A 25,594-nucleotide genomic window follows, 5' to 3' on the forward strand; every position below is an offset into this window, starting at 1 on the left:
GTCCGGATGGCGACAATAAAGGATGATGACGAGCTAGACAAAATTGATGAAACAACGCCCTGTGCACCACAACTTCACGTTGATAACCACGATAAAGAAACTAAATTAAATGGTCACGTGTAATGTTACGTGTATATATACACGTGTAAATATCCCCATGTAAATAGCCCCGTGTAAATAGCCGCTTGTAAATATCCACGTGTAAGTTAGCTTGCCTGCTTCCAAACGTTTTAACAATTCTCATTACCTTATCTTGCTTTCTGGAAAACGAAAGGAAATTATTATGAAAAACGTTACGTGATTTGCTTCCAGAAACTGAGAATAAATGACGATAAAGCTTCTTACTATTTATGCGTCGACAGTTGGGACAATAAATATGAACACTACTTGAAACTTTAGAACATTGGACGTTTTTAAACATGTGTATAAAATCGTAGAAATGCTACGCTCAAAACGGTAAAGTCGTAATGTTCGATACGAAAGCATATAATTTTTTAATGTAACGGGTTACAGTTTGGTACTGCTATTTATATTATTATGATATAATATTCTTAGAATTGCGAAGTTATGAACAGATTATTGTGCATCAAAGTATGTTGTCGCGACAGAGTAATTATGAAGTATTTTAACTTAAATAACGAATGTTTCGTAACTATGTAACAAAATGTAGATATGTTTTTAACAGAAACTTTTAATGTACATTTAAATATATTATTGTAAAAAGCTATTGTTAATGTTCTCAGATCGAATGTTGTGCTCGTATAATAGACAAATCTTGATTTATATTGTGGTATTTTAATCGTGTAAATGATACAGAATGTACACAAAAATAGTTGGACCTCAGTATCTTCAAGTGCACAAAATAGTAATAAAACAACTCATCAATTCTCCAGTTGGCTATTAGATGTTAGACATTTGATATTGATATTGCCGAACACGTTTGAGCGATTTTCTATAAAAAGTAAAACGATTGTGTTTTTGTTTATATATTGTAGAGAGTATTCGAGACGTTTACATTTCAGGTATAGTAATAATAGTTCCATTGTTGCGATTAAATAAGAAATAATGAGTTGAAAAGAAATAATGAAGATGGGCTGGTCTATTCAACGAGGCAGAGCCGAGTTGAATAAACCATCTTCTTACTAATTCCATTCATAAACATTCATTATTTGTACACTGTGCTAAATTATTTCATTAAATGTATCTATCCTTTAGTCTATCTTGGTTTAGGCTGTCTGTATTATTCAGCTTAAAATAATTAATTTCCTATGCCAGATGACCGAATTTATAAAATCGGTCTTTAGAATAAATTTATTGTTATTTTTATTACTATAAAGCGTTGCTTTAAATTATAGACCACCATTTCGTGGATACAACATGTTATATTCATTTGATGGTTTATTATACAGTATAGGCCTACTACACTGTAGCATGAAGTGAAGTAAGCCTACTAATGCATTACCAAATTCAATCAATGTTCAGTAGTATTATTTATTACTTGTGTGAATTCGGTTATGCCTGACTAGTTTTAAGATATACATATTTTAATACGTAACTGAATGGTGCTTTGTGTAGTCTTATAAGTTATATTAAACTTAAAAAATACATTATGATTCTGTACCATGGAGACAATTTGGTATAAATTATATTACAATCATTTGTTTAACTGTTTGTCATGAACCAGATAAACTATTAACTAGGAATTTTGATTTACAGACCAGATAAATAGAGTTCCAAAGATATATGCCTGTTCAACTGAAATGGTTGCAATTAGTGGCCATTTTTCAACAATTTTCCTGTACTATTAGTACAGGGATTTTTTTCGATAAATGGCCAAAATGTCATCTTTTTAAAATTCAATAATTATGCGATAATATTGCAAAACCAAAAGGGTCGAAAATTGGCTATTTTTCGAAAAATTTCCTGTACAGGGAAATTTTCGAAAGATGGCCCAAAAATATCCACCTTTTAAAATTCAATAATTATGCGATAATATTGCCATATGTGTGCATATATTGTGTTATTATCATCTTATAGGGCCATAGTAACTAGTTACGTCAAAAATAAAAGGGTCGAAAATTGGATATTTTTCAAATATTTTCCTGTACTATAATACAGGGAAATTTTCTAAAAATTCAATAATTATGCGATAATATTGCCATATGTGTGCATATATTTTGTTATCATCATCTTATAGGGCCATAGTAAATACTTATGTTAAAAATAAAAGGGTCGAAAATTGGCTATTTTTAGAAATTTTCCTGTACTATATTACAGGGAAATTTTCGAAAAATGACAAATTTTCGACCCTTTTATTTTTAGACATAAATGGTTACTATAGCATAATAAACATGCGCAGAGTCGAATAATGGGTTTTGCGCATTTCAATTATGCTATAGTAACCAATTATGTCAAAAAATAAATTGGTCGAAAATTATTTTCAGATATAAATGGTTAATATAGCATAATAAAAATGCGCAGAGTCGAATAATGGGTTCTGCGCATGTCAATTATGCTATAGTAACCAGTTATGTCAAAAAATAAAATGGTCGAAATTTGGCAATTTTTGGTAAAAATTCCTGTACTATAGTACAGGGAAAATTTTCGAAAAATGACCAATCTTCGACCATTTTATTTTTAGACATAAATGGTTACTATAGCATAATAAACATACGCAGAGTCAAATAATGGGTTCTGCGCATGTCAATTATGCTATAGTAACCAGTTATATCGAAAAATAAAAAGGTCGAAATTTGACCATTTTTGGAAAAAATCCCTGTACAGGGAAATTTTCAAAAAATGACCAATTTTCGACCCTTTTATTTTTAGACATAAATGGTTACTATAGCATAATAAACATGCGCAGAGTCGAATAATGGATTCTGCGCATGTCAATTATGCTATAGTAACCAGTTATGTCAAAAAATAAAATGGTCAAAAATTATTTTTAGACATAAATGGTTACTATAGCATAATAAACATGCGCAGAGTCAAATAATGGGTTCTGCGCATGTCAATTATGCTATAGTAACCAGTTATATCGAAAAATAAAAAGGTCGAAATTTGACCATTTTTGGAAAAAATCCCTGTACTATAGTACAGGGAAATTTTCCAAAAATGACCAATTTTCGACCCTTTTATTTTTAGACATAATTGGTTACTATAGCATAATAAACATGCGCAGAGTCTAATAATGGGTTGTGCGCATGTCAATTAAGCTATAGTAACCAGTTATGTCAAAAAATAAAATGGCCGAAAATTATTTTTAAACATAAATGGTTACTATAGCATAATAAACATGCGCAGAGTTGAATAATGGATTCTGCGCATGTCAATTATGCTATAGTAACCAGTTATATCAAAAAATAAAAAGGTCGAAATTTGGACATTTTTGGAAAAAATCCCTGTACTAGTACAGGGAAATTTTCGAAAAATTACCAATTTTCGACCCTTTTATTTTTAGACATAAATGGTTACTATAGCATAATAAACATGAGCAGAGTCGAATAATGGATTCTGCGCATGTCAATTATGCTATAGTAACCAGTTATGTCAAAAAATAAAATGGTCGAAAATTATTTTTAGACATAAATGGTTACTATAGCATAATAAACATGCGCAGAGTCGAATAATGGGTTCTGCGCATGTCAATTATGCTATAGTAACCAGTTATATCGAAAAATAAAATGGTCGAAAATAATTTTTAGACATAAATGGTTGCTATAAGCATAATAAACATGCGCAGAGTCGAATAATGGGTTCTGCGCATGTCAATTATGCTATAGTAACCAGTTATATCGAAAAATAAAAAGGTCGAAATTTGGCCATTTTTGGACAAAATTTATAAAAATGGCCAAAATATCCACTTTTTAAAATTCAATAATTATGCGATAATATTGCCATATGTGTGCATATATTGTGTTATCATCATCTTATAGGGCCATAGTAACTAGTTATGTCAAAAACAAAAGGGTCGAAAATTTGCTATTTTTCAAAAATGTTCCTGTACTATAGTACAGAGAAATTTTCGAAAAATTGCTAAAATATCCACTTTTGAAAATTCAATAATTATTCGATAATATTGCCATATGTGTGCATATATTGTGTTATCATCTTATAGAGTCATAGTAACTAGTTATGTCAAATAATAAAAGGGTCAAAATGCGGCTATTTTCGAAAATGTTCATGTACAGGTTTTTTTTTTTTTAAATTGACAAAATATCATTAAAATTATTATTGATGTAACATGCATAGAACATTTGATTCTGCGCATGCTCAGAACACATTCTGCAATTGCTCAGAACACATTCTGCACATGGCAATTATGATTTTTTTTTTGATTTTTCGAAAATTTGTTGAGGTAACATGTGAGTCTGTGCATGTAATTTATAGTATAGTTAAGTAATAAAAGGGTCGAAATTTGGCTATTTCTCGAAAAAAATGTGTGTTTCACAATTTCTTGTAGCTTGTGAAAGTATGTATTTGAATATTTTAAGAGCATTTCAATTTTGTTGTGAATACTTTTTTAAACAAAATGTATCTAAAATACATGCTGGTAACTAAGCATTAAAATTTAATCTTCAATGTGAAAAGTAGAAGTACATAGATGGTAGTAAATGGCAGGATAGGTGTTGACATTCATCCAAAGCTCTGATGCAATTTCTGTGTAGGTGAATATACAGTATGTATAACCTACTAACAAACAGAGATATATACTTGCCAATTATATGGCAATGTCACCATGGAATCATTTGCCCACCACAGTTGATACAGTTTGTCTTTAAAAACATTTTAGACCAGTCATCTAAGGAGAAAATATAAAGAACAATTACTTTTCCTCTAGAAGAAACACTGTTCCACCTAACTTCTGTTCCATTAAAAACCAAACCCTGTACCATCACTACCTCATCTCATCTGATACCCTACCACCAATCCACCTGACACCCTACCACCAAAGCACCTGATACCCTACCACTAATCCACCTGATACCCTACCACCAATCCACATGATACCCTACCACTAATCCACCTGACATCCTACCACCAATCCACCTGACACCCTACCACCAATCCACCGGACACCCTACCACCAATCCACCGGACACCCTACCACCAATCCACCTGATACCCTACACCTAATCCACCTGTTACCCTACAACCAATCCATCTGACACCCTATAACCAATCCACCTGATACCCTACCACCAATCCACCTGGCACCCTACCACCAATCCACCTGATACCCTACCACTAATCCACCTGAAACCCTACCACCAATCCATGTGACACCCTACAACCACTCCACCTTGATACCCTACCACCAATCCACCTGGTACCCTACCACTAATCCACCTGGTACCCTACCACCAATCCACCTGATACCCTACACCTAATCCACCTGATACCCCACCACCAATCCACCTGATACCCTACCACCAATCCACCTGAAACCCTACCACCAATCCACCTGACAACCTACCACCAATCCACCTGACACCCTACCACCAATCCACCTGATACCCTACCACCAATCCACCTGACACTCCACTACCAATCCACCTGACACCCTACAACCAATCCACCTGATACCCTACCACCAATCCACCTGAAACCCTACAACCAATCCACCTAGCACATCACCAATCCACCTGGCACCCTACCACCTGACACCCTACAACCAATCCACCTGATACCCTACCACCAATCCACCTGACACCTTACCACCAATCCACCTGATACCCTACCACCAATCCACCTGACACCCCACCAACCAACTCACCTGACACCCTACCACCAACTCACCTCACACCCTACCACCAACTCACCTGACACCCTACCACCATGCCCACCTGGCACTCCACCACCAATCCACCCGACACCAACCCCCCTTACACACCCCCAAACTGAAATATCAATGTGTTATTTTTGTTCTTACAGTGGATTTGTTACTTTTCCATTTTTGTTTGTACAACTCAATCGTGATCCAAATTAAAGCAATATTTTCAAAATAAATCTCATTTCATAATACCAAACACTTAAAGAGGATATGCAACAAATTCAAATGTTATCCATTGGATATGTACCTGCTTTCGGCTTTATTGCAATGGCACCGCAAATATCACAGTAATTCGTCTGTGACCTTTGACACAACTGTAATGATTGACTACATCGTCCTATATTTAACAAAAAAAACAACCAAAACTAATAACTATTTTTGTTTCAGAAAATGCTAACACAAATTGTTGTTGACAAAGAAATTAAAGTCAAAGCAGTTAGGTAGGGGCGCCCCGAACCATAAGCCAAATCGGCAGATTTTATAAGGCTCTCCTTGACTACATTTCTGGTACAACGTTTTAAAAATGGAGGTCTAGTGTGCAAATCTGGCTTGTGTGCACTTCATTGTAGGGTTTACCACAGTTTCCTCCTCAGCCTCCGTTGTTGTGGACAGACACATTGACAACAGTTTCAACTTGGTGACGGTTATTATATAAAAGCGCAATATAAATAAATATGAATTAATTACTGTATATAAATATGAATCTATTATTTATCATAGTCAACTAACTAGTGAATCTAAAATCTAAATATCGTCCATGTACGCATTTGATTAAAGATGTATTGTCCCTTAAAAACATGAAAAATTAAGATAAATTTAATAGGTTACTTTGTAGTTTTAATCAATTTAATCACTTCCATAGGAAAACTAAATTTAAAAATAATGTTTTTACCTATAAAATAACAAAATAAATGGTTTCATTCAACCAAAAACTCATTGGCTGGCAGCCAATTGGACTATTTTTGGCTTTAGATTACATTTTTTCAGTTAAATAATTTTTTGTTTTGATCCAATTTTTAGTCAAAGTGGATAACTTTTATGTGACATGAAAATGGTATATTCAGTCAAAAATGTTTTAAGAATTATTTTTTCAGGGGGACAATACATCTTTAAAACTTGAATACAATATTCAATTGTGTTTTAACAAAATTATCAGTTTAATACTTATGTTTATGTGTAATAATTTCTCAGAAATGAAATATCTAGCACATTTCCTGTACATACATAAATCATCTTTCGACAATAAACATTTCTTGGAAGACATTTTCCCATTAAAGCATTTAAAAATATTTACAAATTATGATTTATGATCGTTACTGAAATTAGCATTTATTTAAAACATTATGTCATTCCATCAGATTATAAATCAATACATCTTCATAAAGTTTACTACAACAATGTACTGCAGTAATCAATCATAGTACTGTACATATATTAATTAAACAAATAATATTTGCATACTTACTCCAGTTGTGTTTGTTTTTGCATTCATCTTCATATATATTAGTAAATGGAATATGTGAATTCACATTAAGAAAAATGATACATTATTGATTATATAAAATAAATTTCAAAAATCTTTGTCAAAAATCAATAGAAGTATAAAGTATTGTACATAATATTTCAGCGAGCACATATATCATATTCCTATTTATTTTTGTGATTAAACTAACAGCAGAAGCATTACTTACCATATCAAGTTCATCAGTATCAATCAGTGTCAATTTGTCTTATCACCGTATCATCATCTTGTCATATCATATTACTAAAATCATCAACATTTTTTTCTGACATTTTCTTCAATATGCATTGTCATAATAAACATTTTGCCAATTATTCTCATATCATATTCCATCATATTCATTATCATCATCATCATTAGTCATATCATATTACTAAAATCAACACCACTGTAATCTGACAAATTATTTTCTCATTATTATCAACATTTTATTCAATATGCATTATCATACTAATCATCTTCCCAATTATTCTCATATCATATTCTTTACTATCATCATCTTCAATAATCATACATATTATCAATTTAATTATCTCTATCATCATCACATCAATATGTATCCATCCTGTAAATAGAGAATTCTCGCTGTTGAGTGTAAATAAGATAAAATCCTCTTTCACTACTTTTCATCATCATAATCTTACCCATTCACATTTTTGTTATCATTGTCATAACCATTATCATCATCAGATCATTATCCTTTATCACTTAAAATAATCGAAAAGGATATCATTTTGACACAAACAACAGGATTCCCTATGTGTAATATTTGGGTTCGTCTTCTTCAACGAGTCGTAAATATTGTTTACTAACATCTTCTCTTCACCATCGCAAAGTGCGTTGCAACTTGACAGCCAGTTGAGGGCGACGTAAACTGTGGATATTTCTGAAAAAACGCACCAAACCAAAAAATTACCAAAAAAACATGAATGTTAATGTACATTTAAACATTAGTCTAATTTTTCCTGCAGCAAATAATAGGGCTAAAGTAACCTTTTCTATAATCTTGGCTTTGTAGACCATGTATTGTAGATTTCTGTCCTACCATGGTTAATTTAAACAAAATCCTTCCATGCTGCATTGCATAATATAACTTTTAAAAACATCTGTCCTGACGTCCATATGGTGTTACTTAAGCTCTGTCTACACTATCAAACTAGTTTGACAAAAAAAAGTGTGATGTGTCCAAATATGGTAGTGATATGCACAAATATGGTAGTGACATGACGGTGGACTAGAACACTAAAAGAGGAAAGAATTTGTAAAGTTTGTAACAATAATTTAGTTGAAAACAAGTTTCATTTTGTTATGTCCTTTATATAATAATGTAATTTAAGTAAAAAAGAAAATATTTATTCTAACCTTGCTAAGTTCATTTACTTTGCTTATAAAAAGAGAAAGCTTTATTTAACGCACTTGTTTATTTTATTTTTTGTATTTGGGCCAATTGCCTACGTATAATAAATGGCCTATACTCCTAGGAAAGAAAGACATCATATGTCTATATATGGCGCCGTAGTTGGCTGCCGATGACACGATGTGACCCTTAGGGGAGAAGAATGTTGTTGAAAAGGTGTAACATCAAAGTACACAGCACTCTGACCTTCATGAAATAGTGCTATAAATGTCGCATACATACATACATTACATATACATCACATTTTTGACACATTAATAAAGTTTAGTAGTTTATACAGATCTTTATAATAATAATAATTTATTTAAAAAAACTGAAAAAAAAAAGAATTAAGAATGGATAGACGAGTAGAAAACAAATTGAAAAACAAAGGCAAATACGTTCAAGTAGTGACAGACTCTTGACAGAGATCAGAGAGATCCATCATTCGCAAAGTAGAATCTACACTTGTGGATTAAAATATAATTTATAATGTATATGATAATGATGAAGTGAGAATCAATATTGTTTGACATATATTATGATTTAATATTACAGCCAATTTATAACTCCAAAATCATAATTTCAAATGATTTAAAAAGCTTGCCTTAATATAATCCAGATAGTATGGCGACCTACATCTTTTTCTTACAAATAAAAAGGTGGTTTAAAAAATAATATTCAACCTTTAACCTATCATCCATTACTGCGTTCTGATTGGTCAAATTGCTGTTCTAGTATAACGACCATGCTTCTTAGTACACTAGAACCCCTTCATTCGGACACATACAGTATTTAGGGACAGTACTTTCCAATAAAACGAATGAGGAATGTTTTAATATTATGGCCAAAATGCCTCTATTCAGGATACTTTGTTTGGTCCTGTATTTAATAGATGATTTTATACAAAACCTAAATAAGTTATTGTCATTTGATTGGATGATTGATGGTCACATGGCGTGGAATAGTACGCACTAAAACATATTAAGAAATTTTTCAATTCAGTAGTCATGTTAAAAAAAGGGTTAATGCATTTTTCAGTAATTCTATTACTACTACTTTAAACCATAAATATGCCATAGTTTTTACCTGTTTCTGTGAAAGATTGTTGTGAGACTTCCCAGAGCCTAAGGGAAGCCATTAAGTGCTCGGCTAAGAGGGTTTCAGTTATCTTGTCTGCCTCTGCTTCCTGTCAACACAAATAAAAGGAAGTGATCATTATTTAAAATGATGGGGATGAAATACAATTCTCCCAATATCAGACATTCTTTGGCTGGCCTGATTTTGTAATAACAATTCATCAATTTTATCAACAAGTTTTAACAATTAGTAATACAATTTAAATCATTAAATTGACTTTTAATTTATTACTTAATAAATTAAATAATTTAAATATAGTAATAAACCAACAACATGTATATGGTATTTTGAATGTGTTTTTAAAATCTAAAAAGATTTAGGACCATTTTTGGAAAAAATGGTTTTAGAAGAGTTTCTGCTTTTCAGAGTCCGGTTAGGAGCGTTATTTTCCATTTCATTGATAAAAAAGGAATCAAAATATAAAGCACTGATACAGATCAGCAAATCTGTACTGTCACCGCCAATTCTTTTAAATTGATGCTTATGAATTTTAAATATTTGTTGGAATTTCTAAATTGGGGCATCCATAACCAATTATGTAAAACTCATTCAAATTGTTGAAGAATTATTTGAGTACAGACTTAGGGGAATTAATCATTTTAGACATTACTGAAATTGGTTGATGGAAAACACGATTTGTAATGTACACACACGATGCATTCTGGGAAAAGTGTTACAATATAGATTGTACATTTGGGTTTACTATACAAACACACTAGCATATAAATGAGATCAACTGAAATCGAATGAATTATTGTAAAGTGGATTATTTAAATTACCAATGCTAATCTTCAAAAAAAAAATTTCAAATCATCAGTATTGAATCAATTACTCTACATCCATAATACTGAAGTGGCACTTAAATACTTCACTTTGGTACTATAATATTACTGATAAACTATTGTAACATGTGATGCCAATGTCATAAGGGCAAATAAGATGGCCACTACAAATAAAGTTTAACATGTATTATAATAAACTTTATTAAAACAATAAGTGTTATAAAATATATATATAAAAAAGCATGGAAAAAGTATCCCATTGGAAAATATTTTCTAAATTATTTAGTTTAAATGGCCGTTGTCAGTGCCTGTCAAACAATGTCATTATTACCTCTCACTAAAAATGGTGTGCTATATAAATCCAAAGGCAAATTATTGAAAAAAGGATACTGCTGTGGGTATCAGTGGCAGGATCCCAATGGAGATGAATAATAAGCAAAAAAGCTAAAACAAAATAATAATAATATATACAAAAAATATTTATAGTGCTTTTGAGATTTATTCTAAACACAAATTGTTTAGTAAATGATGTTAAATATTCTCCTAAAAAGTAGATAAATGTGTATAAACAGTCATAAATATAATGGTGTGAACATACTTTATGCATTCCAAATTTTATGGGATCTGTACTTTGATAAAGTAATCATTCCACAAATTTAAAAATGTTTATAATTTTGGACTAATTCCAACAAAATTGTAAAACTTTATATAGGAAGGAATGAATTGCTTGTAATAATCAATTATTTTAAGAAAAAGTTTAAATTAAATTAGCATAAAATTAGTATGGAATAAATTAATAATTAATTCTAAAAAAGGTTTAATTAAATTTAAAAAAAAGTGTAATAAAAGTTTTAAAAAGTTGTGCATATTGTAACTATTGACAGTTTCAGGTCACACCATTTTTAGTGAGAGATAATAACGACATTGTTTGACAGGCACTGACAACGGCCATATAAACTAAATAATTTAGAAAATATTTTCCAATGGGATAAGTCGGTCTCCTTAAAGGCCGGTACACACTGAAAAAAAATACACAAGGAGCATCAAATCACACCATAAGTTTGACGGTTAGTGTGAACATCCAATTAAAAATGTGCAAGTTTAATTCAACTTTTATTGTCAGCGACTGACTTTTTGTCTGAAACTTTATTATACCTCAAGTACTATACGTATGAAATGCTATATGTGCCAAAATATTTATCTTTTTACCAATATTAGGTCGAAATGCTGTCTATAACCTAGACTGGTATTATCAGTACAATAATATCTAAGTTTCAGTTGGAGTATTCTATTTTTCAACAACAAATTATTCATTTCAATTTCATAAAGTAAATTATCTTGATTTTCTAGATTTAAAACATATTATTCATAGAATAAAAAAACATGATTGATTACAATATAATTTAAATTAATGAGAAACCATTAGTAGTAATTGTATTAGCTCAAGAGAATTGCCCAACTCATAAAAAATTAAGCACAATGGCAATTTCGAAAAAATTATATTGCTATATAAATCCAAAGGCAAATTACTGAAAAAAGGATACTGCTGTGGGTATCAGTGGCAGATCTCAATGGAGATAGATAATAAGCAAAAAAGCTAAAACAAAATAATAATAATATATACAAAAAATATTTATAGTGCTTTTGAGATTTATTCTAAACACAAATTGTTTAGTAAATGATGTTTAATAATCTCTTTAAAATAAAAGTAGACAAATGTGTATAAACAGTCACAAATATAATGGTGTGAACATACTTTATGCATTCCAAATGTTATGGGATCTGTACTTTGATATAGTAATCATTCGACAAATTTAAAAATGTTTATAATTTTGGACTAATTCCAACAAAATTGTAAAAGTTTATATAGGAAGGAATGAATTGCTTTTAATAATCAATTATTTTAAGAAAAAGTTAGTATGGAATAAATTAATAATTAATTCTAAAATGAGGTTTAATTAAATTTTTTTTAAAGTGTAATAAAGTTCTAAAAAGTTGTGCATATTGTAACTATTGACAGTTTCATGTCACACCATTTTTAGTGAGAGGTAATAATGACATTGTTTGACAGGCACTGACAAAGGCCATATAAACTAAATCATTTAGAAAATATTTTGTAATTTATTAAAATTTCTCACCATATTTGTAATGGTTTGCTGACGATTGTGGTCTTCTTCTAGACCATGAGGGCGCTTTCTTTCGCATATTGCTTTCAATTTGCAGTTGAAGAGATTCAACTGGTTCAAATATTTATTATGGCCTTTGCTCTTTGCATCAGGTTTTGGAATAGATAACTGATCAACCTCCTCATCATCAACAGCAGTAGCAACAGATTGACGAAATAACTCTAGATACTCCAACTTGTTTGCAATATCCTCACCTAGGGCAAAATATAAACCATATATATTATTATTTTTAAATTCTATTTTGACAAACCAAAATTAGTAACTGACCTGAATGACACTTTTAGTGCTCATTTCACGAGTACTTTCTTCAGAGTGACGACTATATTGTTAAGCAAAATGCTCACCGTTAGGTGGCGTTCACCTAGTAACAATAGGGTCGTATACGTGACTCAGGAAATGGGCGCCTTTGTCTCGGTTCATGGTTTTCTCTCCTCTTCGTCTGCCTGATCCATATTGTCCCCTTGATGCGTCTGGTGTTTCCATCTTCTGCCCTGTCTATGATCCTATTGTTAGGCGAACAATGAGCGCTGGAACTGTCAGTTACTAATTTTGGTTTGTCAAAATAGAATTTGAAAATAACGTATCTTCAACCCAGATGAACATTTTCAATCAATTATATATATTAATTAGTTCCATTCCTAAATTGTTTATATCTACCAAGCTATCTTCATTGTTTTCTACTCTTACTCTCTCACCAGCCTATTTTTTTTATTTTTTTTTATTTCAGTCCACTCAGGCAGTGCTTTTCTTCCTAAATACTTTTTCCAAGTACTCTTATCTGCACTGATGAAGGGCTAGTAATGCCGGAAAGCTCTGCTTATTTTTCTGGCTGTTTTACTTTATCATTTTGATTTAGCTTTTTGCTTTATTAGGTTATATGCATGATATGCATATAACCTCTTGATTCTGTCAAAATCTTTATTTATTTATTTATTTATTTATTTATTTATTTATTTATTTATTTATTCTTTCCTTAGCACTATTTGTCCGTGAATTATCTTGGCATCAGTTTCATCTATCTAAGTCAATTTTTCAGAGTATATTCCTTATGGCCAGGAATCGATGTGGTTATGTTTTCACGATGCGCAATCAAAAATTACGCGGTCTACGCGCGATTTAACGAAATCACGTTTGTAATCATATCTTCACAAACATGAATCACTTTTAAACAAAATTTGGTACTCATAAATTTCAGGTCACATTTCATCATATGGCAATACAATTACGTGCGTAGCGCATATAACGCATGCGTACGCGCGCTTAAAATGTTGAAAATTGTCAGAATTTATTTTCGATGAAATTAGAGTACGTTTCAGGCAATTTTAAGCGTTTAAAAAATTGCCATGAGTGCGCAGATTTTTGCACGCGCACTGCGCGTCAAACGTTAATGCGCACTGTTTGTGTCCGATTACTGTTGTATAACCTTTCTTTAATAATATCATCATATTTTATTCACTTTTCAACGCGAAACAGCGTTATACGAGCACGTCAAAAGTGACGGGCTACGCACGTGTAAGTTAACAAAATGGTGAAAATATGCTAAATTTTAAAATTAATATATATCGTTAGAATGCTCGGGAACACCTATTTTTTATTTAATTTTCTTGAAGTGTATGTATCATATGTATGATTTATTATGAAATTAGAAGAACAAAAGTTGATTAAGTCATCATTAATGGCATATTAAATTTAACAAAATTAATTTCGACAATCAAACAAATTATAACATTTTCTTAGGCCAAAATAACAAACTTAACGTTAACTTTCTTCCTTAAGAAGTTCATATATTAAAGTTAAAAGTATATAGTTTGACAGTGCATCATTTTTTTAAATTTTTAAAGATGTCATCATAGTAAAACATTATAATTTATTGCGGTATGTATTAATCTATCTGCACCAAAGTGGTTACTGCATAGTAAATACATGGAGGAATTTTTCTCCAACTTTTAGTCAGTTGTGTATGGCTCGATGGTCTGTGCTCGTGTCAATGGCATTCAAGGTACCGAGTTCGAGTCTCACCTTGGGAAACGAAATAAGATTTTTTTTTATTATCCGTATTGTTCAAATTTATTTCTTAGTGTATATATTATACACATGATTTATAATGAAATCTAGATAAAAAGTTACTTTATGTCTTTATTATTATGTAACAACAAATGCGGTTTATGACATTATACGCAGAGGGATCTTTGATCGGATTGTGATACCGGCTATGGTGTTCGCGTTAGCAAGGTCCTATCATATATTATAAATAATTAAAGATTCTGAGAAAATCAATCAATCAATATATCTTTTAAAAATCAATTATCTTTATTTAAATCAATGCATATAACCTATAATTCGTCATAGTGACGAATTAAATCTAGTTCTATTTTGTATCTTCATTGAGATTCAGCCACTGATACCCACAGCATTGTCATATTTTTTTTTAGTAATTTGCCTATGGATTTATATATATATATATATATATACAGTACAGGATATTACGCTCCTCTACTTTCTGCTATATACATATATACTATGTTGTTTTGTAGAGCACTCTTCAGTTCGAAATGGTGCATTTTTGTTGTGAATACTAAATTGGCATATTAGCAACACTATTTGTATTTTTGTATTGTATTTGTATTTTGTATTTATATTTGTCCTCAAGCTTAACTGGAAACTGAGGAAATTCGGATTAGGCCCTCCACGGACCCACGGCAGCCAGCAGTGCAGCGCCTACCAGATTAGCACACCGGGAGACGATCCCCTACTCTTTTCGAATAGTGTACTAAGTTCTTTAACGTGCACTGTTAAGTACACGGGACCAACGGCTTTACATCCCATCCGAAGGACGAGGCAATGAGAGTAAAGCATCTTGCCTAAGGATGCAATTAGTATGGTACAGATAACCTCGAACCCATGCCTATCACATGCTAGTCCGATATTACCATTACACCATCACTCTCCAGTATATACAGCACCCGCCACAATTTCTAGACGGTCTCCCAACCAGAACGCAACCGGGCCCAACATTGCTTAACTTCGGTGCCCTGCATAACTGGCTAAGCCTATATTTTGTGCCAGTTCTGCGGTACATTTCATTTAGAAACCTGAGCTGCACTGACGAGATCTAATAAGATCGAAACAAGATCGAAATAGTACTGTCTGCAGGATATATATACAGTATATATATTTTCTTTTTCTTTATTGTTGTATCTAAAGGTCTTGCCAAATTGTATTTTTGCTTTGCTAGATGGATCAGCCTTATAAAATAAAATTGAAAAAAATTACATATATCAAATTATCATTTGTAGGAATAATTATTCTCTTTTTTTTTAAACCAAAAGTACAACAAATTCTATGTCAATTTGATTATTGACGTGCCCATTTATTATCAGGTATATTATATTATTATTATCTAATTATTACAGCTTAATTAAAAATAAAACAAATTAAACTACTATCAAAAACATTTTATAGGTTTTTTGATTGTTTGGAAATGGAGTGTTGGTTTCTTACCATTACCTGTTATTTATTGTTGACAAAATAGTGTGATAGCATAACTTTTAGACTGACTATTTCTAGCAAATGTTGTTAATATTTCAAATATGGTATATACTACCACTATTGTTTAGCTGTCTTAAATGGCTATAAATTGAAAGAACTGCTATGGAATTTCATTTTATTTATTTCAACAATATTTTATGAGGGTGGTCCATCCAGCATCAGCTGATCATTAGGGACCCTCAAACAATACAAACAGAAAATACAAAATAAACTATAAAAACATAAAATTAACAAAGATAAAAATAAATAAAATTAGAGAAAATCAGATAAAAGGAAATAAAAAAAAACAGAAGATAGAGATAGCTGAAACATAAAATACTTATAAAGAAAACGTAATGTAAGAATGTATGTCAGACAATGAAGTACTGTAAACAAAAGCCATTGGAGAACATTAGAAACATTACATTGTATAACCTGGCCTACAAATATAAATAACACTCTTAAAAACAATGTCGGTTGAAATTGATATAACATTTAAGGTAACTAAAACACAATTTACCATTATTCAATTATGAGTAAACTAGGTTGTATTGCATTGTTTTTATAAGATCATTGCGCACACTTCTATTTGAAGTATATTTAAGCTATACTAAACGAGAGAATGTACTGTGTTTGAATCATAATATCTAAACTATCGTTGCTATTAAGTGTTTTGCGAGTAAGGGTATAGTATTGTAAAAATTATGAACATTGTCAATTTTGCATCACATATCTTTACCAAAAAGCTTTTAATACAAATTGGAATAACGAGTAGTTTGGGTAGACAACTTCTCACATTCATCGATTGTCTGAACTACAGTACTCTTGTTGGTAAGCTTCAATCACTGCCATTTCATAACTGATTTATTTATAAATTCAAAGGCAAATTACTGAAAATAATGACAATGCTGTGGGTATCAGTTGCTGGATCTCAATGGAGATATACAATATAATAAGCAAAAAACTAAATCAAAACGATAAAGTAACACAGCCAGAAAAATGAGCAGAGCTTTCGAGCAACAAGTGAGAGTACAAAGTAGAGAGTATTAAACAGACAAGCGCTGCCTGAGTGGACTGGAATAAAAGAAATAAAAACAAAGGAGGCACAGGCTGGTGAATAGAGGGTGGAGAGAGTAAGAGTTTGAAAACAAAGAAGATAGCTTGGTAGATACCTGTATAAACAATTTTGGAATGGAACTAAAAAACAACTAAAATGGTGGTTAAAATATTTAAATTTAAACTTATGTAGTCAATGGAATAATTTTACCAATCTAGGAGTATATTCTTAATGTTAAGTACAAAAGGTTTTTTGGCATAATATGTTATAATGTATATTTTTTTCTATATGGTATACCTTAACTCAAAACATCTTCTGCCATTAACCTGTAACTTGGAGTTGTTGTTTTAATATTAGTTTTCAAAGTATGAGTTTTAAGTTTTGATTTCTGTATTTTGTATTTAATTGAGTGTTGAAATATGGTAGGTAAAACAAAAATTGTGTTTACTTATTTACCTTGGTCAGGGTTTAAAAGCTGCTGATGTAACTCTTCAGCTTCTATTTCCCAGTTAAATTTTACAAGGTCGCTCTTGTGCCGCTTCCGAGATCGTTTAATATTTCTAGAAAAAAAAAGTAATTTAAATATAATACTAAAACAACAAATAACGATTGTATGTTTTAGAGAAGAATTGCGCATGTACAATGTTTTTTTTTTTTTTTTTCACCTTATTTTGTCACATAAACTTTGATAGTGTAGAAAGAGCTTAATAGAGCTTAATATGCACAATGAAGACAGTTCTAGTCAAAGTTAATAAGTCAACAAGTTTTTAACAGACAATTTCTCACTAAGAACCGTACGCAGTCTTTAACGGCACACTTACGTGCAGACCTCGACAGAGAAGGCAGCATTGGGTGAGAAAACTGTGCCATAGCTAATTTTGCTTCTTGTTTTGGGTGCTTCAGCAACAGTGGTAGAAAGAACGAGCAAACTCCCTTCAACTTTGACAGTGATTTTTTGTTTCATCATAGTCCTACTAACAACAGTTATAACATCTCCATCTGAGCCGAGACCTGTGAATAATAAGAACAAAATAAATCTCTTATTGCTAGTTGTTTATTTTTGTTTTAATGTAAAACGCAATGTGGCTTTTAGCATAATGCCCTCTATCTAGCCCGATTTTTTATTATTATTATTCTCTATCAACATGTTCTACTGCTGAATGTTCGATCCAAAGGACCAGGCACCAAGAGTAAAGAATGGTAGAACACATATTATAAAGGACACCTTCAGGACCCAAAAGTGTCCACTTAATAGGGGTACCCCTTGAATAGGGAGAGATACTGCTAGCCATCGTCTTTGCGTAAGGCTGCATAACTAACTAGAAAGCCACTCCGAGAGTGCATACCTCCGCCTACTGTAAAATTCTCCTACATAAGATTTCTCCGGTAAAAAATATATCTATAAATATTTGTGTGTGTCTTAATGCTGTTTGCGATTTAGGCTAATTTCACTACAAGCATGTGTATTCGAGTTTGTAACAAGCCTTTCAATTAACAATAGGTTCAGTTGACTAACAATAGAACAGCAATGCGAAAATCAAACGAGTGAATTTGAAAAGAAATAGGTTTTTTAAACTACTCGCATCAACAAACGTGCACATTAAATCAAGTTATGTTTTAAAATTACAAATCACAAATTATAACTCTTGCCTCTTGTACAAAAATGAAGTTTTTTGGACAAGTAGTTCTCGAGAAAATGCAATTTCAGTTAACTTGTTACTTTAAGACTGCTCACCGGCTTTTGAAAAATTCTGTCCTATCTTTTAACACTAGCAGGTCTGAAAAGTATACTCAAAAAGTGGTCCAGAATTGGGACTGTGGTCCCAAATGGTCCCAAAATATAATGGAATGGTCCTTGACCACATATCTATCTGTATATTCATTTTGGTAAAGATCTTGTAATTACTTTTTGAGCAATCCTGCTAACAAACAAACAAACAAATGAAAGCACTCAGAAACTGAGTGAAATACTTGGCAAAATATATCCACTGACTCGGAGCATGTTGAAAGATACATTTTTTTTGCTTTAGGTATTAGCTTTACATTGTTAAAATCCTGCTGGGGTTAATAATGTGTTTAAATAATTTTTTGATACAAACAACTCCGGCATTGCAACAATGACCTTTCTAAAATCAAGATTGACCAGAATAATGATCGAGGAGTGTCTTGAAGCTGTACCGATTTGCGGCGCCTCTGCCTTAACCCATGTAGTAATATATCAATTTACCTGAAAATCAATAGGCATGTTCTGTAAGTATATACCTGATGAAATAAGGAAGGACACACGCTGGTGCTAACAAAACTACTTATCAACTTACAATAGTTTAATTTGAATAACAATAGAACAGCAACGCCAAAAACAAACGGGTGAATTTGAAAAGAAATAGGTTTTTTTAAACTACTCGTATAAAAAAGCTGGTACACTGAATCAACTTTTGTTTTAAAATTAAAAATCACAATTTATAACTCTTGCCTCTTGTACAAAAATGATGTTTTTTGGACAAGTAGTTCTCGAGAAAATGCAATTTCAGTACACTTGTTACTTTAAGACTGCTCGCCGGCTTTTGAAAATTGTCTCCTATCTTTTAACACTAGCCGGTCTGAAAATAATATCATTTTTGTTATTTGTGAAGTTATTAATAAACCAATTTTGTTGATTTTCAATAGGCATGGTCTGACAATATATACCTATCGACACCCAAAAATTCAGAACGATAACTTAAAAACTGTAGGCGCTATCGTGCTAACAAACTAACAAACAAACAAACAAACATACAAACATACATACAAACAAAGTGAATACTATACTTGGCAAAATTCTTTTTTGCCAAGTAACAAACAGACAAACAAACACACGCTACCGATTACATATACCTCCTTGGCGGAGGTAAATAAAACGGCTATTTTGACTGTTATGATTTCACGCTCTAGCGACACAGGATATTTGTTGTCTTCCCCCTAACCGTCATGTTTTGTAAAGTCCGTAATGTCTCTTCTAAATGACTAGGCACCAAGAATAAAGTATGTTTAATTTACAATCCAATATTGCATTTAAATCCTTTACATACTTTTAAACTTACCAGTAACTTGAGACGAGTGTAGTGCATGCGTGTACCCTTTTCTTATTACTTTTGGGTTGCCATTCTCATCAGAGTTTAAATCGAACACCAAAATGTATTGACCTTTGGCACAAACAAGTCTATAGAACATCTGCAGAAATAAAAATTACTATTTTTAACCAAATGAAAAAAGATTCTTTGGAATGGAACTGTCAAGAAATTGTATAAAAAGAAAGTGACACAATATGTACTTAAGGACATCATTCTTCCTTCAATTGAACATTGAATTTATATTCACTTTTCATAAATTAAAATACTGTATTATTTTAAAATCAATATTTCTTTTTAATTGAAGAACAGTACATATAATGTAACTTATAGTGACCTACATTTAATTCTTAAGAATAAAAAATTCAATATTAGTATTACTCATTTTGGACACTTCTATTAAAGACACTTTCATTTACTTTCATGAAACAAACAACTTGCTCAAATATACGGTATGTTTAAACACAATGGCCACGCCCTTTTTAATGAACACCCCGAATGGCCACGCCCTTTTTAGTGAACACCCCTAATGGCCACGCCCTTTTTAGTGAACACCCCTAATACAAGATGGAATTGAGAATTTAAACTCAATTAAGAATAAACACTGCTGTGCCACATATGATTAAGAATCACCTCATTTTCTTTTTTGTCAAACAAGCTCCACCAGAAGAAAGAAACTTCAATCAAATCTTCTTCCCAAAGTGTTACTTGATTTGCTAAAGTTACTTGTGATTCTGGTTCCTTTGTAGGGTCAAAGTTCAACTTCAAAATCTGTATTCGTCCATCAGTGGTTCCAACTACAAGTAAGCTATCCTCCAATTTTTTTGATTTCTGTTCCCATTTGATAGAAGATGGAGAAGGAATTCCAGCATCTAGAATGCCAATGAGGCTAATATCATCTCTAGAAGATTTAGGAAAATTACTTAGTTGAAATGAATTGAGACCATTCCCTGTTATAAGGTAATAGAAGGATAATTAGGAGCAAGAATTTTCTGCACATTGTCGTTTACTTTTCACTCTTTAAATGAATTCAAACAGTTAACTTAACATACTGTAAGTTTATATGTGTGGATGGAGGTTACAGTAAAGTTCATTGAACTTTAAGTCGAGGCATAATGACAATGATGTAGGACTTAATTCTTTGAATACAAGAGATGACAGATTGTGGTAGACCAGTTATCATAAAACTTTAACTTACATGCACGATGACAGCCTCAACCCTGCTTAACATGTACAGTACATACATTTTCAATAGAATTGCATATCTTATAAAATACATATAATTTTGCTTAATTTTATTTTTCTAATGGCAATATGCCCTACTTTACGGTGGCTCCAACACACCGTGACATTACGGGTTTGGGATAGAACTGACTGTCATGAAATGAAATCAGTATATAAATACATAGCAAACTAAAACATAGTTTGACAAAAAAGTTTGATGCCCAAATATGGTAGTATTATGACATCATCATGTCCATATATGGGCACATCACATTTTTTGTCACATAACGTTTGTTAGTGTAGACAAAGTTTTAGATTTAATGATTAAGTAGCTTACTTGGATATAAATGGAAGTAAGCATTTCCAAAATATCAATAGTCCATCTATTGTGTAAGTAACAAGAACTGTATAGGCTCTCTCTCCTGCTTCGATTCTTTCATTGTACACACCAGACCAACACATATCTAGAAGTATCAGTCAAAAATATATAACACTGAAAATCATAATTTTAAGTAATTAGGTTAGGACACCTCTATTCAGGAGACAACCTGCAATATAAGTTTTGACTTAATAGGGTTCTGCTGTTATGTGAGGAATACAAACAATGCCAGGTTGATTATTTGTGAAATGAACGAGTGGAATATATGTTTCAACAATACAGGCCACCTCTATTCAAGGGACACGCCTATTAAAGACGACACCCCATTATGGGTGACAGAATTCTTTGAAATAAACAAGGGGAAATACATATGTTTGGACACTACAGGTGTCCCCTAGGGTTTTACTGAACAAAAACCATGCAAGTGATTATTTGTCAAATGAACGAGTGGAAATATATGTTTTTAACCCTACAGACTTTTTAAGGGACACTCCTATTAAGGAGACACCTACATTAAAGGACCACCCCTATTAAGAACACAAATTTTTTGGTCTTGAAAGTTTCTCCCTTAATAAGTGTTCTACTTTATGTTAATATAATAATAAAAAGAGAATACATCTGATTACCATTAATAGATACCATTGAAAATCTATTTATAGCCAAATCGATGATATTCATTCCACCAGGATCAGGCCTTAGTCTGTAACCTTTGTCCTTAGCATAGTCAAGTAACATAGAAGAAACATTAACCACCTAGGAAAATGAAAAGAGGGAAGAGTGAATGTAATTTAGACATATGATTTAGTAATATTTGTATTGGCCTACATGTGGTATTAGATGGTATAATTATGAAGGTAGTTATGGCATTGTAAGTGCCACCGGCGAAGATTGTCCCCCTTAATCACAAAATCATTAAATTGTTGAAATGAAATAAAAAGTAAGACTATGACACGCATGGCGTATCGTATGTAATATCTTCAGACGCTTGATACGAGAAGAATTAAATTATGTAAAGAATTTGCACATCAATGCGTCTGTTCCAATTTCTTCAAAGAGTGGTTTCCTATTAATTCTCGTTCTCACAGTATGCGCCTTAGTAAATCCAACAAATTTCTCATCCCCCGTGCTCGAACCGAAAGATATGCCAAAAGTGCTATACCCTTTCTTGCCAAACTCCTTAATGACAAATTATTCTTGTTTTATTGGTCGTCAATTGCAATTTCTTCTTGCGTGTTTTTGTACTGCTTTTGTAAATTTTCAATTTTGTATATTTTTTATAGATTCTTGAATTTTTCTTAAAATTTTTAGATTTTTGTCCTTTTGATGTGTACATTATCATGGTAATATTGTTTTAATTCAGCCTTGTGCTGTGATTATGATATATTGAATAAATAAAAAAATAATGAATAAATATCAGAAAATATAGTATCTAATCTATTTGCATGAATATAACCCAGTGCCTAAAAGTGAGTAACCCAAAATAATTATATTTTTTTATGTGCTCAGAAATCAATTGAAACGACCTATAAATTACTCAAAGAGCCGGACTTCTTAACGTCGGATTTTTACCCCCTTTCCTGTAAAATCGTTGAATCCGGTCCATTTAACGCAACTTAACGTGACTGGAAAATAGGCTTTAGGCATGATCTTGAGACTTGTCTGCTTGTACTATAACATGCTTTACACTTGACTTGTCTTTCAGATGGGACATTAGGAGGGATCATTTTATAATGTGCTGATCATAGTTCTGTAGACTGTGGATATTGTGTGGGCACAAAGGTGACATAATTCAAACTTTTTTAGTTCAGAAATATATTTCCTTGACTGCTGTACAGTGAGCTTCAGACTCAAGCACCATTGGGAAAGCAATAATCATGGCCACCCCTAAATGAATGACAATAAAGCAAGGAATTTCCATACCTCTTTCCATTTACCTAATGTTGTTTCAACATATAGTTTTAGTTGATGGTCGGTCTTTAGAAATGACAAAATACACCTAAAAGACAAAGAATGTATTATTGTAAAATATAAAATTAATCATCACCATGTCAATTATGCCATAAACCCTCCGCCACTATTTTTAATGTTCTTCTCTAGACAAGTCTCAAGATCATGCCTAAAGCCTATTTTCCAGTCACGTTGAGTTGCGTTAAATGGACCGGATTCAACGATTTTACAGGAAAGGGGGTACCATTTCAAAATCTTTTGATGTCAATTTATACAACTCGGTAAAAATAAAAACCAGAATGAAAACAAATTATCAAGACTATCAGACAATAGAAGAGAAATGTAAAAATGAAATAAAATGATCATGTATCAGATGAGAAAAGAGAAATCTTTAAAAATTGAACTTAAAACATTACCTATTTGTGTTTGTACATCCTTTTGGGGACCAACATATTGATCTTTGAACTGAACGCATGAGACCACCTGATGCTGCATCACCAGTGGGTTTTCCAATTGTGCCGTCTATATGAAATCTTGCTCCACCATCTAGTAAAAAAAGGATTTTTATTTTACTCAAAGCTTGCACTTAGAATTTGTGTAATCTGCACAGAGAAGTATTGAAAATATTAAATTGCTGCTTTGAAATTAAATACATTTTTTTGCAGAATTTACTGGGATATTTTTTTTAAAGTTTACCACAGTTTTTGTTGAAATTGCTGGTTAGCTTATCAGAAATTTTCTTTACAGACAGTCCATTGGTAGAGTAGTAGTGGTGATCTTCATACTCTACTGCACATTTTTGGCAGACAAATGTGTTGCTGGTGTTTTCAATCTTGCACACTAACCTCTGAAAAAATGAAACAAATTACAAACAAAGCAGGCACTTCTTGAAAAGGCGCTTTAAATTGATTAGTAGGCCAGGCCCTAGCTGGTTCATTACAGAGAAAAGGTCTACGTCAATAACAAAAAAATAATTGGGGGCGAATCAACCTCGAATCAACAAACGTACGTCTATGCCGCTAGGTTGGTGTACTGTCTAGGTAGGCATATATGCATACGCTACCCGGCCTACATACAGATCGCAATAAAACCTACTCATAATTATATAAACAAAAGAGCTCATTTAATTATGATTACAAGCAAACTATTAAATGATATCATACAAATATGTTTATAGTCTTTTCAGATGCAACGGCAACCGTCAAATCATCAGAAATCGCAACAGAATTGCATCCATGCAAAGCACTAGCAATATTTATGGAAGCTGACATTTTGAATTTCAATGGAAAGATTCATTTTTTGGCGTGTACAAATTTTAATTTAAAAATTACCTTTTCCTAATAATATTAAAGTACAAAGTAGAGTCATCTATGTTTATAATCAGCCAAGTAGTTTTATAGTTTAATGTATTAATTATATTGATATTTGACTGAATAACAGAGATAATAAAAATAATAAATGAATTAAATATTCAGAATTGCAGACTTTAG

At 31.8% G+C, this 25,594-nt stretch overlaps 2 protein-coding genes across 6 annotated transcripts in view; one reads left to right on the forward strand and one right to left on the reverse strand.

Annotated features, from left to right (window-relative positions):
• LOC140044030 (PDF receptor-like) overlaps positions 1–2,146 on the forward strand; it is an 82,181-nt gene extending 80,035 nt beyond the window's left edge. For 2 of the 4 annotated variants that reach the window (XM_072088542.1, XM_072088596.1), the window contains one exon: positions 1–2,145. In XM_072088542.1, coding sequence (XP_071944643.1) covers positions 1–123 — 123 coding nt within the window. In that variant the 3' untranslated portion in view covers positions 124–2,145. The other 2 variants (XM_072088654.1, XM_072088709.1) reach the window with 2 other exon arrangements.
• LOC140043866 (general transcription factor 3C polypeptide 4-like) lies at positions 168–25,393 on the reverse strand. Of its 2 annotated transcripts, XM_072088446.1 has the most exons (17): positions 25,268–25,393; positions 24,801–24,951; positions 24,521–24,650; positions 24,078–24,153; positions 22,784–22,910; positions 22,116–22,242; positions 21,188–21,455; positions 20,528–20,657; positions 18,269–18,458; positions 17,904–18,007; positions 12,815–13,056; positions 9,844–9,943; positions 8,085–8,244; positions 7,302–7,351; positions 6,084–6,173; positions 4,721–4,804; positions 168–260 (listed from the first exon to the last, which is right to left on the reverse strand). In XM_072088446.1, the coding sequence occupies exons 1-16, from the start codon at positions 25,373–25,375 to the stop codon at positions 4,737–4,739; spliced, it is 2,121 nt and encodes a 706-aa protein (XP_071944547.1). In that variant the 5' UTR covers positions 25,376–25,393; the 3' UTR covers positions 168–260; positions 4,721–4,736. The 2 variants fall into 2 exon arrangements, with proteins under 2 accessions (XP_071944547.1, XP_071944474.1); XM_072088373.1 differs by lacking the exon at positions 168–260 and having other exon boundaries at positions 3,535–4,804.
• Positions 25,394–25,594: the final 201 nt, after the last annotated feature.

Source organism: Antedon mediterranea, chromosome 1 (genome assembly GCF_964355755.1).
Source record: "Antedon mediterranea chromosome 1, ecAntMedi1.1, whole genome shotgun sequence".
NCBI lineage: Eukaryota > Metazoa > Echinodermata > Crinoidea > Comatulida > Antedonidae > Antedon > Antedon mediterranea.

What these genes read in the sequence shown, in the direction of transcription:
- LOC140043866 (XM_072088446.1), bottom strand. Translation starts at nt 25,375, where the DNA reads ATGTCAGCTTCCATAAATATTGCTAGTGCTTTGCATGGATGCAATTCT. An exon ending in CATTAGGTAAATGGAAAGAG is followed by an intron (nt 22,911 to 24,077) that starts GTATGGAAATTC and finishes TCATTTTCCTAG; the next exon opens with GTGGTTAATGTTTCTTCTAT. An exon ending in ACAATCTTTCACAGAAACAG is followed by an intron (nt 8,245 to 9,843) that starts GTAAAAACTATG and finishes GCGTTTTTTCAG; the next exon opens with AAATATCCACAGTTTACGTC.